This window comes from Toxotes jaculatrix, chromosome 2 (genome assembly GCF_017976425.1).
Source record: "Toxotes jaculatrix isolate fToxJac2 chromosome 2, fToxJac2.pri, whole genome shotgun sequence".
Taxonomy (NCBI): domain Eukaryota; kingdom Metazoa; phylum Chordata; class Actinopteri; family Toxotidae; genus Toxotes; species Toxotes jaculatrix.
This window is the reverse complement of record NC_054395.1, coordinates 8,122,828-8,138,765: the sequence shown is the minus strand read 5'-3', so window position 1 is coordinate 8,138,765 and position 15,938 is coordinate 8,122,828. Positions and strand designations below refer to the sequence as shown.

The 15,938-nt window shown below is 41.3% G+C and overlaps 1 protein-coding gene across 1 annotated transcript in view; it reads left to right on the top strand.

Moving 5' to 3' along the window:
* The window catches only part of LOC121192792 (plexin-A1-like), a 205,640-nt gene that overhangs the window by 138,211 nt on the left and 51,491 nt on the right, over window positions 1–15,938 (top strand). The window contains exons 12-15 of the mRNA XM_041054679.1: window positions 4,337–4,488; window positions 5,557–5,677; window positions 6,307–6,443; window positions 8,855–9,022. Coding sequence (XP_040910613.1) covers window positions 4,337–4,488; window positions 5,557–5,677; window positions 6,307–6,443; window positions 8,855–9,022 — 578 coding nt within the window. The remainder of the gene's footprint in view (window positions 1–4,336; window positions 4,489–5,556; window positions 5,678–6,306; window positions 6,444–8,854; window positions 9,023–15,938) is intronic.

Genomic DNA, 15,938 nt, shown 5'->3' with positions numbered 1-15,938 from the left:
TGATATTCCCAGTTCAGTATTCCCAGGCTTTTTAAATATTTGAACATAATATTTACACTTATGGACTATGTTTTTGAGGCAGTATTCTGAAGAAAGAAAAAAAAAACATTGCAAATTGAATTTCCCGTACTCCCCATTTGCTTAGAATGCCTTAGCAGTATTCTCAAACTGTTTTCTGACCACATAAACAACTTTCCCAGTTTCTAACAGCTGCTGGCTGCTGCCTCCATAGCTCATGTGCTGTTGGTTACCACTGAGACCACAGCAAGATTACCATGTGACAGAGCACACGCACACACACACGCTGTGTGTACTACTACTAGGAAACCACTGCTATAATATTGATGATTTGATGTGGCTACTGTGTGGTCAGGACTGCAGTATAAAGGCCACACCACCACAGAGTGACGCCGCGGTGTTTTACTCCGACTGGATTGTTGGTCAGTGGTATTCAAACAAAGTGGCCAAACACAGAAAGATTAAATTAATATGAAACCAAACTTTTTCTTCAACTCTGACATGTATTAAAATTGGAAAACAGTGGACACAGTGGAGTGACCACCTTTTTTTTCATCATTCCTTTTTGCACACACAACCTGCATTCTCTGAGTTTGACATCAGTTCTAAGCAACACTTCTGCTAACTGTGCTGGCTAACGTAGCCATGGTGTTTTCGGGAAATGGCGTCAAAGCAGCCAAATACATACAAGTCATTAGTGATGGCTTATCAAGAGCTCAGAGACAGACAAAATAGCTAACAAGGAATACACTGTCACACTGAATGATGGAGTAAAAACAGAATTGCCATTCAGTCTGAATGGCAATTTTGAATGGCAAGTATTACTACCAGGGTTCAGTGGTTAGTGGCTGGTATCAGGTGGGGACAGCCCAGGTCTAGATCAGTTTGTTTGCTCATGTAGAACAAATACATCTGTTGTCCTCTTGTAATTTTACCCCGAGGCTTGCTAGTTAGTTAGTGCTTAAATGTGATTCTGTTGTATCAGATCACTATCTTTCCAAAACCATTTTCAGCTTCAGGGCATTTGTACTTTACACTCCCCAGAGAGCGGTGGTTATGTGCCTGGATGTAGTAGTTTTGTGTCAAATCACTGCAACATGAGTCCAAAGCTCCTTGAGGTCCCCATTTCTACAGGGTGGCATCTGCTTGCCTGCCCACAGGCTCAGTGAGCGCTAGTTATCTTGTTATGTGGTGCTATACTTTTATACTTCCAAGGGTTTGTGAGGCTCCAATGGAAATCCACTCTCAGATGTAAGAGGAATATTATTATGGTACACAACCATCACATTCTTTCATTCATGGTAGCTCGTAGTATGATGGTCTTGCTCCATCTTCTGTACCACAGCGATCATGTTTCGGATACATAGAGATCATAATGTGGTTGATCAGAGGCGATGTTATTGCTAACTGAAGTCTCCTTGTTGCCTGGAGTATGAAAAGCATCTGTGTCTGGTCTGTATCCCTACTTATTGTTGGTTAACCATGTCCGGCACTTTATTCTTCTACTCAGGGCTCCCAGAATTCTACACTTTTCATGAAAGATGCAGTTTAAAATTGCACTCTGCCTTTCCTCTGAAATACCATACAGGACCATGAAACCCTGTTTTTGTATTGGAAACTCTGTCAGTGTAAATGTCATACTAATGAAGCCACAGAACAACAGTAATGTGAACCACAGTAATGCATCAAATGAATAAACCTCTGGACACTTGATGTTGTTTATGTATAACTAAGGAGGAGGCCTCTATGAAACACTGTACTGCTTTTGGTATAAATTGTTTAGACTTGGTGTAAAAGCTCTATCTCAAGCCCCAACTGGCTGTAGGTTCATGTTAACCCTTAACCACAGATACTTGTTAAAGCTGTGTAGGGATACACTCAGATCCCAGAAAATTCTGGGAAAATGCCACTGCCAAGAAAAGGATCAGTTAAAAGTACAGTTTCATACAGTAAAGTCTGCTGGTCGCTCCGATGTGTGCTTCACACTTTGTAAGCATCATTGCACAGAATACTTCAGCGCCAAAAACAGTGCAGTTCTAATGTTACATACGTATACGATCTGCATGATGTGCTGGAAAGCCTTTTTCCATGACTTGCTGACAATTGCGCGTGTGTGTGTGTGTGTGTGTGTGCCCCCCCCAAATGATGTTGGTAATCCCTTTTAACGGCACCCATCTTTCTCTGTCTCTGTTTCCTGTCTCTCTGCGGCCTTGCCAGTGTTTACATCCCAGGCCTTGGTGGCTAGCTGATATCATGTTCTGTGGTATCATAGCTTCATTCTTCCAAAACCATCTGAAGCCCCATTTCCCCACCCTGACATCTGTTATCCATATCGTACCCTAGAGCTTGATGGCTACTCACTCTGGTCAGTGTTTACTAGCTATTGTGTTTGTGGAACCAAAGTGCTGAGGCTCCACTGGCGCCTGAGGTTCCAACATGAGTCAGCTTCCAAATAGCAGGCAGCACTATCCCCATCTAGACTGCTCTGTGTCTCTCTCTCTAGGCCTCTTCATTCAGTTCACTCTCTTTACTGTGTTATTTTACAGATTATTTTCTGTAGTGGCGCACAGGGTACCGGTTTTCAAACTCCAACACTTCATACATTCAGGCATTACAATGATTGTTAGATTACATTTCAAACTCTTGAACACAGAACAGGCATTGTCTGCCTGGAGGTGTATGGCTGTTGGTGAAGTTGTGTCTTTGTGTATACGTGGTAATGTCTGTACTAGCTTGATGCTGCCAAATGTATTGTGTTTTTGTTTTTTGTTTTTTTCTCCTTACATGCAAGAGCATCCAAGATGTGGTTTTTCCCTGGCAATCTGTCGCACTAATATTTGTTAGCTTTTCTTGGCAAAAAAAATATGAAGTTCATTTAAAAGAATCATGAGGTATTTATATTGAATTTGAAAAGATTAAGTGTCCATATGTGTATTTTTTAACGTGACAATAGCATCTTTTCAGTTATTCTGATGGCATAAGTGTTTGTTTGTGGAAATATGAGATGATTGTTTTGATTCTCCTGTACCACTGTGAGTTACTAAAGTCAGAAAGTTTCTAATTCTATTCACAGAGGCTTTCAGTTTTCATTTTTTTCTGTCACAACTTTTAATTTTCTGCTCCTTCCCCATACATTTTGCAAGGCAGTACACTAAAGGTTGCATATGCAAACATTAGAGCATCTGTTTATCATTATGTGGAGAAAGTCATTGAATAATGCTCTTGCCTCCATCCATGACTAGGTCAGAGGTGCCCTTGTGCAAGGCATTTGACCTCCAAGTGCTGCAATGGTGCTGCTTATACAGTATAGGCTTTGGTTCTGAAGCAGGGTTCAGGAAAGGGTTTGGAGCTCTGCTGATTTTTTTTTCCATATAAAAGTTTTGAATTGTATCTCATGTGTCTGGCAAGACAAATTGTTCATCCCCCAAACTAGTCCACACTGCTGAAATCACCATTTGTCAAGGTCTGTTGTTTGTTACTGTCTGCTCTGTAATAACAGCAGTATGCCTCCTTACTATCAGCGCCTGAGTTTGCATTTCCACGCTACACTGTCTGCTCAGCCAAGCACTGCAGAAGAACAGGGCAATGGACAGATTATACATAATTACCTCGTGATGCTTGTTAGGGATTAGGTTGGCGTGTGCATGTCTATGCTGTAGCGTGTACGTGTGTGTGTGTGTGTGTGTGTGTGTGTGTGTTTGTGACAGCCACCGTCCATCAGTCACCATATTTGTTTTGTCACACCACACCTGTCCCCGTTACGCGCCATAATCTGGCTAGATAAATCACATTATGGGTCGGCAGTGCGACTGTGCGTTACACTGCCACAGCCCCGGCGACGAAGCCAAGCCGGCGTAATAAGTTTCAATTAAACCCCTGAGATGATGCTGGTTTGGTTCTGTGTGTCAGCACAACTGTTTTGTTTTTTTTTTTACCCTCTCTTTATCTCATTTTCAGTGTTTTTCAAAGCCAAGAGGGTGATTTTTCTTCATTAAAACTTGAATCACCTGAAATGGGCAATTCTGTGTGGTGGGTGTGTGTATGTGTGTGCGTATATTGTGTGGGTTGGTAGGTCTGTGTGTTGTTATGTGTGTTATGCCTGTGTATATGTTTGTTTGAGGACATTAAGGATCGTCGTGTGGCTGAATGGGGGCAGAAGATGAAAGTGTGGATTCATTTGGCGTCCTTAATGTGTGCGTGTGTGTGTTATGCTATTGTGAATATGTGTTGGAATGCACTGGTCAAAGTGGTAAAAAATATTGATTTATTTGTCTCTTTTTTCTTTATTTTGTCTCCGTCTTCTGTCTTGTTGGTTCAGTTGTTCCCTGAGACGGGGCCTCGCCAAGGGGGGACCATGGTGACCATCCAGGGGGAGAACCTGGGTCTGCATTTCAGAGACATCCAGATGGGAGTGAGGCTGGGCAAGGTGCCCTGTGTGCCTATTGAGAAGGAGTACGTGAGTGCAGAGAGGTAAGTTAAGGGACAGAGGATACACATGCAGGAATGCACACAATCACACGCACACTCAAACACTCACACACACACACAGACACACACACACTAAAAGGCATGCACAAGCTGAAAATGGCACAGAGGTATGTTTTCTCACAAAGTGCAGAAATACAGATGAATGCATTTGCAGGCACACGCAGACAGCAGTCGTCTCTCACCTAAGCACACATTCATAGATCTGAGGACACACACACAGACACACTCACTCCGGAGGCAGCAGCGTCCCGTCCCTCTTTCATCCTGACCAATCCAGTAACAGAAAATTCTCAGCCAAAGCATGTTTCTGTGTAGGTGCAGCCTCATCCAGCAGCTGAAAAAAAAAAAGCAACATCAGGGTTTTTTGTGTGTCTGTAAATTCCATCTGTCGTTCCCCTCCATTACTCCCTACATATGCTCTTTCCTTTATTTTTCTCATCCCTCCATCCTGACATTTACTCCTCTGCGGGGTCCTACACGGCTGAGGAATTGAGTTCACGCAGATCAAACAATCTCTCTGTAGTGCAGTTAGTTGGGAAATGATGCATGTTGAGATAGAGGGCATCTCTATTCAAATATTATACACACATCAGTTATTCTACACATTATTCCTGACATCCCTGCACCACTTCCAACATGTCATATTTTTTTATATTTCCCCCCTCTTTCCTAGTCAGATTGGTTATTTTTTATTTTTGCTTTCTTTCACCACTGAGACATGGATTCAAATCCATTGTGTCAGGTATTTTGGTGCAGTGTGCTAAGCTTACTGCAGTCATGTGACTGACCATTCATTCAGCCTTGTTATGTCTAAAGCACACAGTACAGAGATGTGATAGTCCTTGTTTGTGGTTAATGTTTGTCCTTGCTTTTGTTATCTTGTGCAGTTTTGCAAACTGGTTCATTAAGAAGACACATCTGTTACTAATGAATAAAAATGTAATAAATAAATAAATAAAAATTGATTTACCACAGCAACGACAACAACAACAATACCCTAACCCTGACCTCTTCAACTCTCCTTTTCACCCTCCAACTTTCCATCTACAGAATTGTGTGTCTGCTGAATGACGCTACAGGCTACAGGGTCCAAGAAGCTCAGGTAGAGGTGTGTGTGAGAGACTGCGTCAATGACTACAGAGCCCTGTCGCCAAGGCCGTTCACCTTTGTGGTAAGGACCATACAACGAGGTTCATCAAGAGGTCTTTTGTTAGATTAGTTGTTCAGCACCGCGATGACTCAAAAAAAAAAAAAAAAAACACTGCTTTGTTGAAAAATCTCTGGGAACTAATGGAATGATTTGATGTGAGAATGGCACTGTGAAGAAACTCAAAATGCAGCTCAAATATGATAGAAATCTCACAAGCTCATTTCAAGACTGAAGTAGAAATTAGTTTTAAACTTACATATTTAATGTTGTTTTTCATTTCGCTGCTATCATTTTTTAAGGAGCATCATTGTGTCGTTAAATTTTAGATGTTATGGGCACAAAAAGCTAAATTAGCAGGTCTTTTTAAGTACTCTGTGTTTTGCCTTAACAACTTTGTCATTATTGCCTATTAGAATAACATTATATGTATTATAGAGTTTACTTTTTGTGTCTTCTCATTTTATCCTTTTTGCATCAGACTGTTTTCTTCATGGATTCCTCAGCGTCTTCTTGATTCGATTTATGAGACTTTCTGTAATACTTAAAGTTCGCTTATAATTGCATAGAAAGTAAAATCACATAGATTTTCATTTTCTCCTACTGCTGTTAACATGAACTTTATCTTTACTTTTATTTCCTCTCTTCTCCAGACTCCATATTTCACCCGTATCCAGCCATCTCAGGGGCCCATCTCTGGCGGCACCTGGGTCACCATTGAGGGAAGCAACCTCAACGCAGGCAGCAACGTGTCCGTCAGCATAGGACCACAGCCGTGCAAACTGGAAAAGTGAGGAGCAATTTTTTTTCTTCAATCTAAACTACATTTTAATTATCCCTGTACAGGAAAATAAGAACATCACAGCAGAGGAGAACAGGATTTAGATAAGAATAAGACAAACACAGAATATTTAAGATAGTAAAACAAGTTCATAATGATGACTGAAGGTATAAAGAAAACACGCATAAACATCCTCTGTTTAAATATTTGTTTATGTGCAATAAATGTCATCATCTTAAAGATATTACACGCACATGTAAGCATGTAATCAGTGTGTCAGGTTGGGATGTTTTTGTGTGTGGGGGAGGGATCATGAATGTTTGTGTTTAAGTGTCTGTGTGTGTGCTTGTTGCTTGCAAACACGCAACATTTCTTTGTCTGCACTCACACCAGCTTTCTCTAATCTCATGCATGAAAAAAAAAAGAATCCAGACTATCACTACAGTTGCTTGCATGTCAAATGCATGGATTAGCTTATAGCTAATCTCTATTGAAGCAACTGTATGCTAGCTTTGATGTCACAGCGGTCGTTTCTGTGCCTCAGCCTCCTCACAGTAATCCAACAGATTCCACATCACCACAAATGTTCACTCACCTCCACTCCGTCTTTATCTGTCACATCCTAACTGCGTGACTGTGTTTGTGGCATCTTGTGAAGGTTGCTGGGGCATGTGTTCTTTGTGAATGGGGTTGCTATGGTTACGGGCCAAGGGACTTGGGAGCAAGGATATTGTGGATTCTCTCTCCCTTTTTCTCTCTCTCACACTCTATCCGTCTTCGTGTGACTGCCCTGGTGTATAGAGGCACAATAGAATGTGCAATACTACATTGAAGTATACATAGAAAACACACATACCCACACCACACATGCACATACACACACACACACGTCGCTGCTCTGAAGTCATGGCCCAGAAAAGCAACCACCACTCAACTGTGCTAAATACATATTAGATAATGTAGCTACTGGGGACTGCACACGAGACCGCAATTGAAAATGTTATTTTGCCTATGGGACATACAAGTGCATGGACGCTCACACACTTACAGTATATACACACATGCAGACACACAAACTCTTTCCATCTCCGTATTTGTGACTGGTGATGCTGACCTGCACCAATCAGGTAGCAGGTATAAACTCCATTAAACATGACTTAAGTTCCCTGTTTCTCTTTCTACATCTGCCAGTTCCTCCCCACACTAAACCCTAACTCATTTCTTTTGATATAAAAGAAATACACGCTATAGAGGAGGTGTTACATTATTCACAAGATACAGAGCTGCTATTGTTATTTCACATTCTGCACCAAAAATGTTTTCTTACAACAAGTGAAAAGTGTCTACTTTTACTTTAAATTATAAATCTATTGCAAATCCAATGCTGCTTTAACATACAGATTCCATTTACACTTGGCATTAAAATACAGTCTGAATCTGGATATCTTGTCTGTACAAAGGAAAACACTTGTTAATGTAAAGTGTAAACACACACAGAATGCACTGTCTTCAGAAAGCATTCAGGTTAGCCAGACCACATCTGGAGATGGTCTGGCTCATACTGTGATCAGATCTCAGAAAACATGAACAGTCATTAATGTGAAAGTAAAAAAAAAAAAAAAAAACGTGTGTCGTGTGATTAGCACGGCACAGCTGTAAATTACGCCACAGACGATACAGTGCACACACAATATACATTGTTGATAATGGCTAACAGTGCTACAATCAGAAGCTCCAGCTGTGATTCCTGCGATCTTGCAGGGCAGGAGACCGGTCAGCTTACAGGACTTGACAGGCTTATGGGGCTGAAGTGCAGTGGTCACAAATGGAATTATTTAATCAAATTAGCAGCGTATGATTTTAAGAGAATGAGATTAATTGGCTTCTCAGCCTAGACACTGGTAATTACAAGCACAATGAGCGAGTCATTAAATATGTCAACTCTTCAGCTTGGACCTCAGTATTTAAGGTATATCCTGGCACGAGAAAGTAATAATTGGCTCTTTATTGTTGTAATTCATTTTTGAGGGTCATCAGACTCAACTTCTTACTTGGGTATTGTCCGGGGCCTCGCTCTGCTCTGCTGTTATCTCTTTTCATATGTGAATTGTTGCTTTCTCTAAAATAATTTCACTTCACTTTTTATTCTTTTTAAAATCTTGTACATTCTTGTGTCCTAGATTTCTCTTGATTAGAAATTCCTGTGAGAAAACAGAACCTTTATAGAGTTTGAATCTCAATTAAAAACACTTTCCTTTGACCTTGTAGTTTAGATTTTAGCTTTACTCTCATTTATAGATCTTTGTGGAAATTTAGCACTTGTCTGAGTTGACTGCAATTTTGGCCATAACTGTATAATTTATGAAATGCTTGTTGATCTCCTCCCTCAAACTTTTCCATCCTTTCCTGTGTCAATCCAGGAGGAACGCCCGTGAAATAGTGTGTGTCACACCAGCTGGATTAGCACCAGGCAGCTCATCAGTCTTGGTGGACATTGACGATGCTGAGCTGAGAAACCCTGAGGTCAAGTTTAACTACACTGAAGACCCCACTGTCCTGAGGATTGAACCTGACTGGAGCATTGCCAGGTAAGACACTCACTTCTTCAGCTGGACTGCTGTCTTAGTTCTTGTATTTAGTCCCTTTAGGTTTACAATGTCCATTTGAAGCCTAACCAGGAGCCTCCAAATCTGGCCCAGTCGCTTCTATTTGTCAACTTGTCATCTCTCCAGCTAACAGAGAGGATATTTGACGAGTTATAACAACGAATGGCTGTTGTTCCTGAAATGGATCAGTGTTGGAGAGTTCCTGCAGGGAGCTCAATAATTGCACCAAATCAAAAATGCTGTTTCCTGCTGGAATTTTGTCTAACAGGAGTCATGACTGAGTGCAGGATGGATATTCTGTGAGGTTAGTAGCTTGAGGAAATCAGAGTTAGGACCTTGGCTGTTACTCTGCTGCTTGTGATTCAGCAGCATCACCAGGACAAATCTGAGGAAGCGTTCTTGAAGCAGTTTGAGCAGACTTAAATACTAGATGAGAGCTCCGACAGAGGGTTTGGGACGAGGTAAATTGACATTGCCTCTGGAGATTTTTCATCTGCCTCAAGTAAAACATTTTTAGTAGAGGAAATCAGCAGCAGCATCAGCTTGGTTGATCCAAAAATGGGGAGTGTGAGCTTGTCACATTACACAGTCCATTAATTGTTTGAATGTGATTGGTGACTGAAGAGGCAGCTAATACTGATCAGCTGGTGGTATGTAAGGCTAAGGTTCTCTGCCTGAACTAATTTAACTCCGGGTTTGATACTCAGCTTTCCACAGCCTGTCATGCAATGCTGCACTATATATCTTTGGCTAAATAAATTAAGACCGTCCGCTACTCAGCATTGAACATGACAGCAACATCACTGAGAGAGGACACACACAAGCAAAGGTTTCACATTAAAGTAGATTTATTGGCAGGGAGGGCAGACAGTGCACACATATTGGTCTTTATGACAGATACTTGGGTTGGTACTGCAGAGCCTATCCCTTACCTCAGCTGCTTTGCTCTCTGGGACATTGGGTGATCTTAGTATTCCTTGGACTAATCGGTGACTTTAATCCTGTCTAGGGCACATATGTGGCTGATTTTTCAAATCATCACTGATTATTGGCAGTTCGTGGTATGATTCAAGTCCTGTCTGGATCCTGGAACTTAAAGTGTCAGAGCTGAGTGCCAGCTCATAATGAAGCTCACAGTTTTCCTACAGAAAATTCCATCTATTACAAACCAGCTTCTGTGATTTGGCAGTGCCTACAATTCTGTCCATATAAATGAGTTTTCAGTATTATGTTCCCCACCTTTTGGAATCACCAGTCTAACATATTATATCAGAACACCTACTGTACACTCTTCTTTTTCTATATTCTCTCTGTTATTCTGCACCTTTTCATTCCCTACCTTCTTAATTTATTTCAAGATGTTGAAGCAGGCCTCTGCGTAGCCCTGTTTCCTCTCATTTTACCTCCTTCCTTCCTGCTCCTTTCTTTCCTTCTCTGTGTTGTTTCCCTCCCTGTGGTGACTCATCAGTAGATGGTAGCAGATAGATGCAGAGCTTGTTAGAGAGAAGTGTTGATGAATCCTGCCCTGTTCCCTTTACTCAGTAGGACTGGCCGAGAAGCAGCTGAGGCCCAATCACTGCCCTTCAGACCCACTGTGAGGCTGTACTTCAGGAAGCTCACTCAGGGGTGATGATCCCACATAAAAAAGACACATACATGCACAAACACACACACACACCACTGATTCCCAGAGTCCCTGATGTTTGGCCCCAGATCCCTCCTCCATCTGGCTGAGAAAACCACAAAATCCACACACCCACACCTCACAAACAGTAACAAAACTGTGATACACAAAGCGTGTGTGTTGCTTCCAGCTCGAGGCAGCTTTAATTTAGCTGATGCGTTTCAGCCAGTGCCCTCTGTCATGGTGTCACATGTTGGCTCAGGTAGAAAGTATAACGAACCAGTGTGATCTCATATTGGTTCATATCTGCTTCATTGTCTGCTTTTGTGCGAATACATGCACGCCTCCAGAGCATTATCATTGTGCTTTGGTGATGATAGCAAGAGTGGATGAAAGACAGTGTGGAGAGGAAAAAGAGAAGGGGGAGGAGGAGAAAGAGTGCATTATCATTGTGCTTGGCTGATGATTTTCCATTTAGGAAGAAGACAGAGCACTTCAAAAATAAATCAATGAGGAGTGCTCATCTGGGATAGTGAGGAAAGCTATTTGGGTTGCTGTAGAGGCAATTTTGGACAAGCAATTTTGGACCAAAATATTCAAATAGTCTCCCCAACTGACTGCAGATGGGTATGAGGCTTCCCTCCTTCAGCCAGTACTGCCAAGCTGCCCTTTAGCAAGGCACTGAATCTCCCTGCTACTCCAGTGCAGCTGTTTAATCTGCATAACCATTATGAAATTGGTTGTACTAAATATAGGTGTTCCCTCAACATCATGAAAGAGCAAATTAATCAACTCAAAAGTATTAATTTTATTACAAGCGTAAAGGTCGTACCAGGAGATGGCATAACAAAGTCCATCCACATCCTCACTAAGCAGGTAGAGGCCTGGTGGCACAGGGACTACTAACAGGGATCACTGGTGTACTAATATAGTTGGAAGGCTAACGACACTGTACTGTACTGCACTGTACCGTTTATTCCTCCTGGAATTTTGTTCCATAGTCCCATTTCATTCAGTAAAGTCTTATTGAAGAGGGAAAGATTTCCGTGTTAGCCAAGTGTCTAGTGTCATTTAGGAAGTTTGTTGGCAGTTCATGCTGCTGATTTCAAAATATAGACCACTAGGTCATTGGAGGGGGGATTAAACATGAACCAAGATGACATGTGAACACTCCAGGGTATGTAGTATGGACATAACCCCACTGATTTTCTTTCTGCTCTCTGATTTATTCCTGTCCGCTTGAATCGTCTGAAAGCTGCTGATGGCAGCAACACGCTCACGGAAGTCCTTCCGATTCCTCACCGAAATGGATGGTGCAAGGAGCTAATATGCTAAAATAACCTTTTGGGCTTTCTAGCTTATCGTTAGCACTGTCAATACATCTTACTATTGGTCACCAACATAAATTCAAGAGTCAGGGTTTGCGAAAGTTGAACCTGAAGTGAAAGATTCACACAGTCTACTTTGCCCCATGAGCTAATCCATTGATTGAAGCAATTCTATTAAAATTAATTAATTTCACTTCAAAACTTTACATGGTGTGACTTGCAAAGTCAAGTTTTCACTTGAGGTAACAGTGTTACAAGGAAGCTTTAACTTACAAGGAAGCTTTTAAGAATCCCCAGCTATAAAAGAAAAATACACCAAAAATATATGATAGTCACAGTGAGGGGAGGATTACACAAAAAAGGGTGAGAAAAAAGATAAAGGAAAACAGAGGGAGTAGTAAAACAAGCCAAGAGGACAACAAGAGAGGGATGGAGAGCATATAGAGAGAAGCACTAACAACAGCGGCTGGATTTCCCCAGCTATCCCTGAGAGTTTATCCTGATTGTCTTGTTGTCTGTTCCCTGAAGCATGTACCTGAGCTAAAGAGACTCACTTAGACAAAGAGAGGAGCAACAGGGACAGAGGGACTCAGCACAAATATACATCAAGCTGAGGAGGAGAGGGGAGGAGGAGATAGGAGGCAGAGGACAGGCAGTATTATATAAGTGCAGTCGGCCTTGTCCCATGATGCATTTGTGGCAATGGCATAAACATCTAATTAAAAATCAGTTCATTTAAATGTGGCCTCAGCTTCACTGCTCCTTTTTTTAATCAGCCACCTTCATCTCTCTTATAAAGAGCACAGAGGTATTATGTTAAGTTTTTCTGTTATTAACACCACATATAGAATATGAGCAAACAGTTTAAAGTATGTATTATGGATACTGAAGCATTGTTGGTGCAAGAGTGTACTTTAAAGGGCCAGATTAATATGGTGCTTTGCACTATGCATCACAATCCCAAAACTTCAGCCACTCATTAAAAGATATTTATTATTAATATATGTTTCAGCTAAATAAATTATATTGCTGCATGGCAACAGTCCGAACTAATAAGGGATGAATGCAGGAGAACGTTCTCTGGCTGTGACACATCAGAAAACTAATTTACTGTTGAAGTGGAATATGGGAGATTAAAAAAAAAAAAAAAAAATCATTAGAAGATTTTAGATGGAAGTTTCACAATATTACAACTTAAACTTTTTACCATTAATTAGACTCTGCTCAACAGAATAGACTTGATTTGTCCAAAATTAATTTTACCACATCATGGCAGAGTTTCATGGCACTCAGCCGTAGTGAATTGAAGTGTCTTACTTCCAGTTGCTTAAGCTGAATTTGGCTCTTGAAGATTACAGTGCTGCAGCAGAAATGACAATAATACAACATCACAGAAAGTGAATGCAAATGTGAAAGTAGAAGCAAATGGTGCTACACGTATGTCAGCTGTCAAAATACCAGTCAAGGACTTGATGCCTCCCCCATCACCACCCCCCACAACACTATAATCACAGAGACTCCAGAGAGACTCAGGATGAATGAGACTCATTCTCCTTATCCAGTAACGGGCAAGCTGCCAAAAGAAAAGAAAAAACTCTCAGCTGAGAAGAATAGCCAGACTTGAATCCTTTTGTCTATCAACAATGCAGGAGATGGTACATCTACCTTTATCATTTCCACCCTGTCTTTACCTATCATTACCATTTGCTGTTATTGTACGTCTTCCTGGATTAGAGTGAAAGATGAATGTCTCGCGTTAGCCAGCTAGACTCTGTATCCAAGATATTAAGAGTCTCTCGCTTTTGCTTCGTATCACCATATCACTTACTCTGCTGTTGGTGCTTGTACATTTTTTGTACACACACGTCTTTTTGGATAAGTCTCAGATTAATGTCTGCCATGAAAAGACACCTGCATATTGCAGAAATCAGTTGTAATACATGGTAACGTACCAGAAGGAATGTGCCTTGTTATCTCTCTGAGGTGGAGGGTTGGACAGTGAACTCTCTGAGCTGCAAACCAAGCAAGGGACAAAGGCTTGACGAATGTCTCGGTGAATGAATGACATGATGCTATAACATAACTTATCATAAACTTTTAGTCATTCTGTCTGGCTTTATGACTTTTATAATGGCCTGTGGACATGTTGCCTGGATTAGTTTTGTGATCTTGCAGGGAGCTTTAGAATTTCCTCTGATTTAGCAGCTCGTGGGCCTACCACAGGAACATCCTACCTTCTTTGTGAGGGAGGCAGGAATCAGCATACGTCGCTCGATCTTAACCTTGATTTGTGTAGAGACAGGAAGGTTTGTCAAAAGCAACTATTACATTGTAATCCTCCAGTTCAAAAGCACCAGGTCATTGGTCAGCACTCACTCACCTGCATCTGTGCAAGGTAGAAGTGAAAATCCTCCCACTTTTGTGTCAACTGGAAAAAGTCCAAAGGACAAAGAACAGAGACAGCATTGCTATTTTATAGGCCCAGCTCCCACAAAGATTTGGGTGACTCAACAGCGTACGGTCTGCAAAGATGATTAGTCTGATTATATAAAGTATGTATACACCATTACACCACACCACACACACACACACAAAATTGTCTGAAAACAAAATTATTCCAACTTTATGGGCAGTGTATAATACTTTGGTATAAAGCTCTATGATATTCAACAATATCTAAAAGAACGACACACCAGGAGAAAAGTGGCAAATCTACAGAATAGAGACTTCCTTAGTTAAAAAGTCTAGGCAGTGACAATGAGCAGTTCTCCTCCTCAGCAGTATCCCCCTGCAGAGAGCTGATATCACTGAAGGAACAGAGGAAGTAAATCTTAAAAACACTTGTCTTTAAAGTGTAAATAGTGGAAGCAGCAGTCAGAGTCAGGGATCTTTGAGCAGAGAATTAGGTGAATTACATTCCACATCCAGCCAGCGAGACATCTACAGAGAGATGAGATCCCTTTTTTAGTGAGATGTCATAACCATCGGTGTTGGCCAATTGAACTACAAACTTCACCAAGGCCCCAAAATACCCACTGGATGTTTTAAAAAATGCTTTAGTGTCCAGTGTCCAGTGAGGGAGTTGCACATTGTTTATGACTTTTTCAAGATACATTATTACACTCTCAGCCTTTTATTTCAGACAGCTCCAGGCAGTGAGGAAACCTGAAGGAAGACACACAATAGGGAATCTCACACTCTATATTTGTCAGAGGCACAGCAGTGAAAGGCAGTGATCCTGCAGAAAACTCAGTACTCAGAGGTTGGAACTGCCATTGTAAAAACAAGGTAGCCATTGAGAAGGTGAGACATATTTCTTGAAAACCCTATAAGTCCAAGTGTAGCAGTGACAAGGACAAACTAACTCCATTGTCTTTACAAGAGGCAACAGTCCTCCACAGTATAGATTTTATTTTATCTGTGATTTCATGATCCTCTGTCAGCACTGTGAATTTTGGAGGATTCATTTTGGGTCAGACCAACATGGGACACCTCTGAATGGTACCTAAAATTTTCCCAAAACTTTTATCAGAAACTCCAAAAACACTTTGGCAGAATTTGCAAACCAATCAGCTGTTGTTTCAAATCAGTCTCCGTCATGGAGAAAAGAATGAAACCTTTTAAGAAAATAGATATTTCTACAGCAGGAGGGTGTGAGCCTGCCTTCACACACTGCTCAACAAAGCTTGAGGCTTCAGCCGGGTTTTGGCATCGCTATTTACTGGATTCAGTCCAGTGACCTTCACCGGCTCAAGGCAAGCACATATTTACTCTGGACAGAGTTGTGATCAAAATGTGCACAATATCTCTGAGGATCTTTCCCTTCAACTCAATTTCTCTTTCTGCTTCTTCTCCTTCACTTTCACTCTCAAATTTGCTCCCTCGTATTTTCATGCTTTCCTCTTTTTTTTGTGTAATCTTCATTGCCCTTCACCCCTACGTCCTA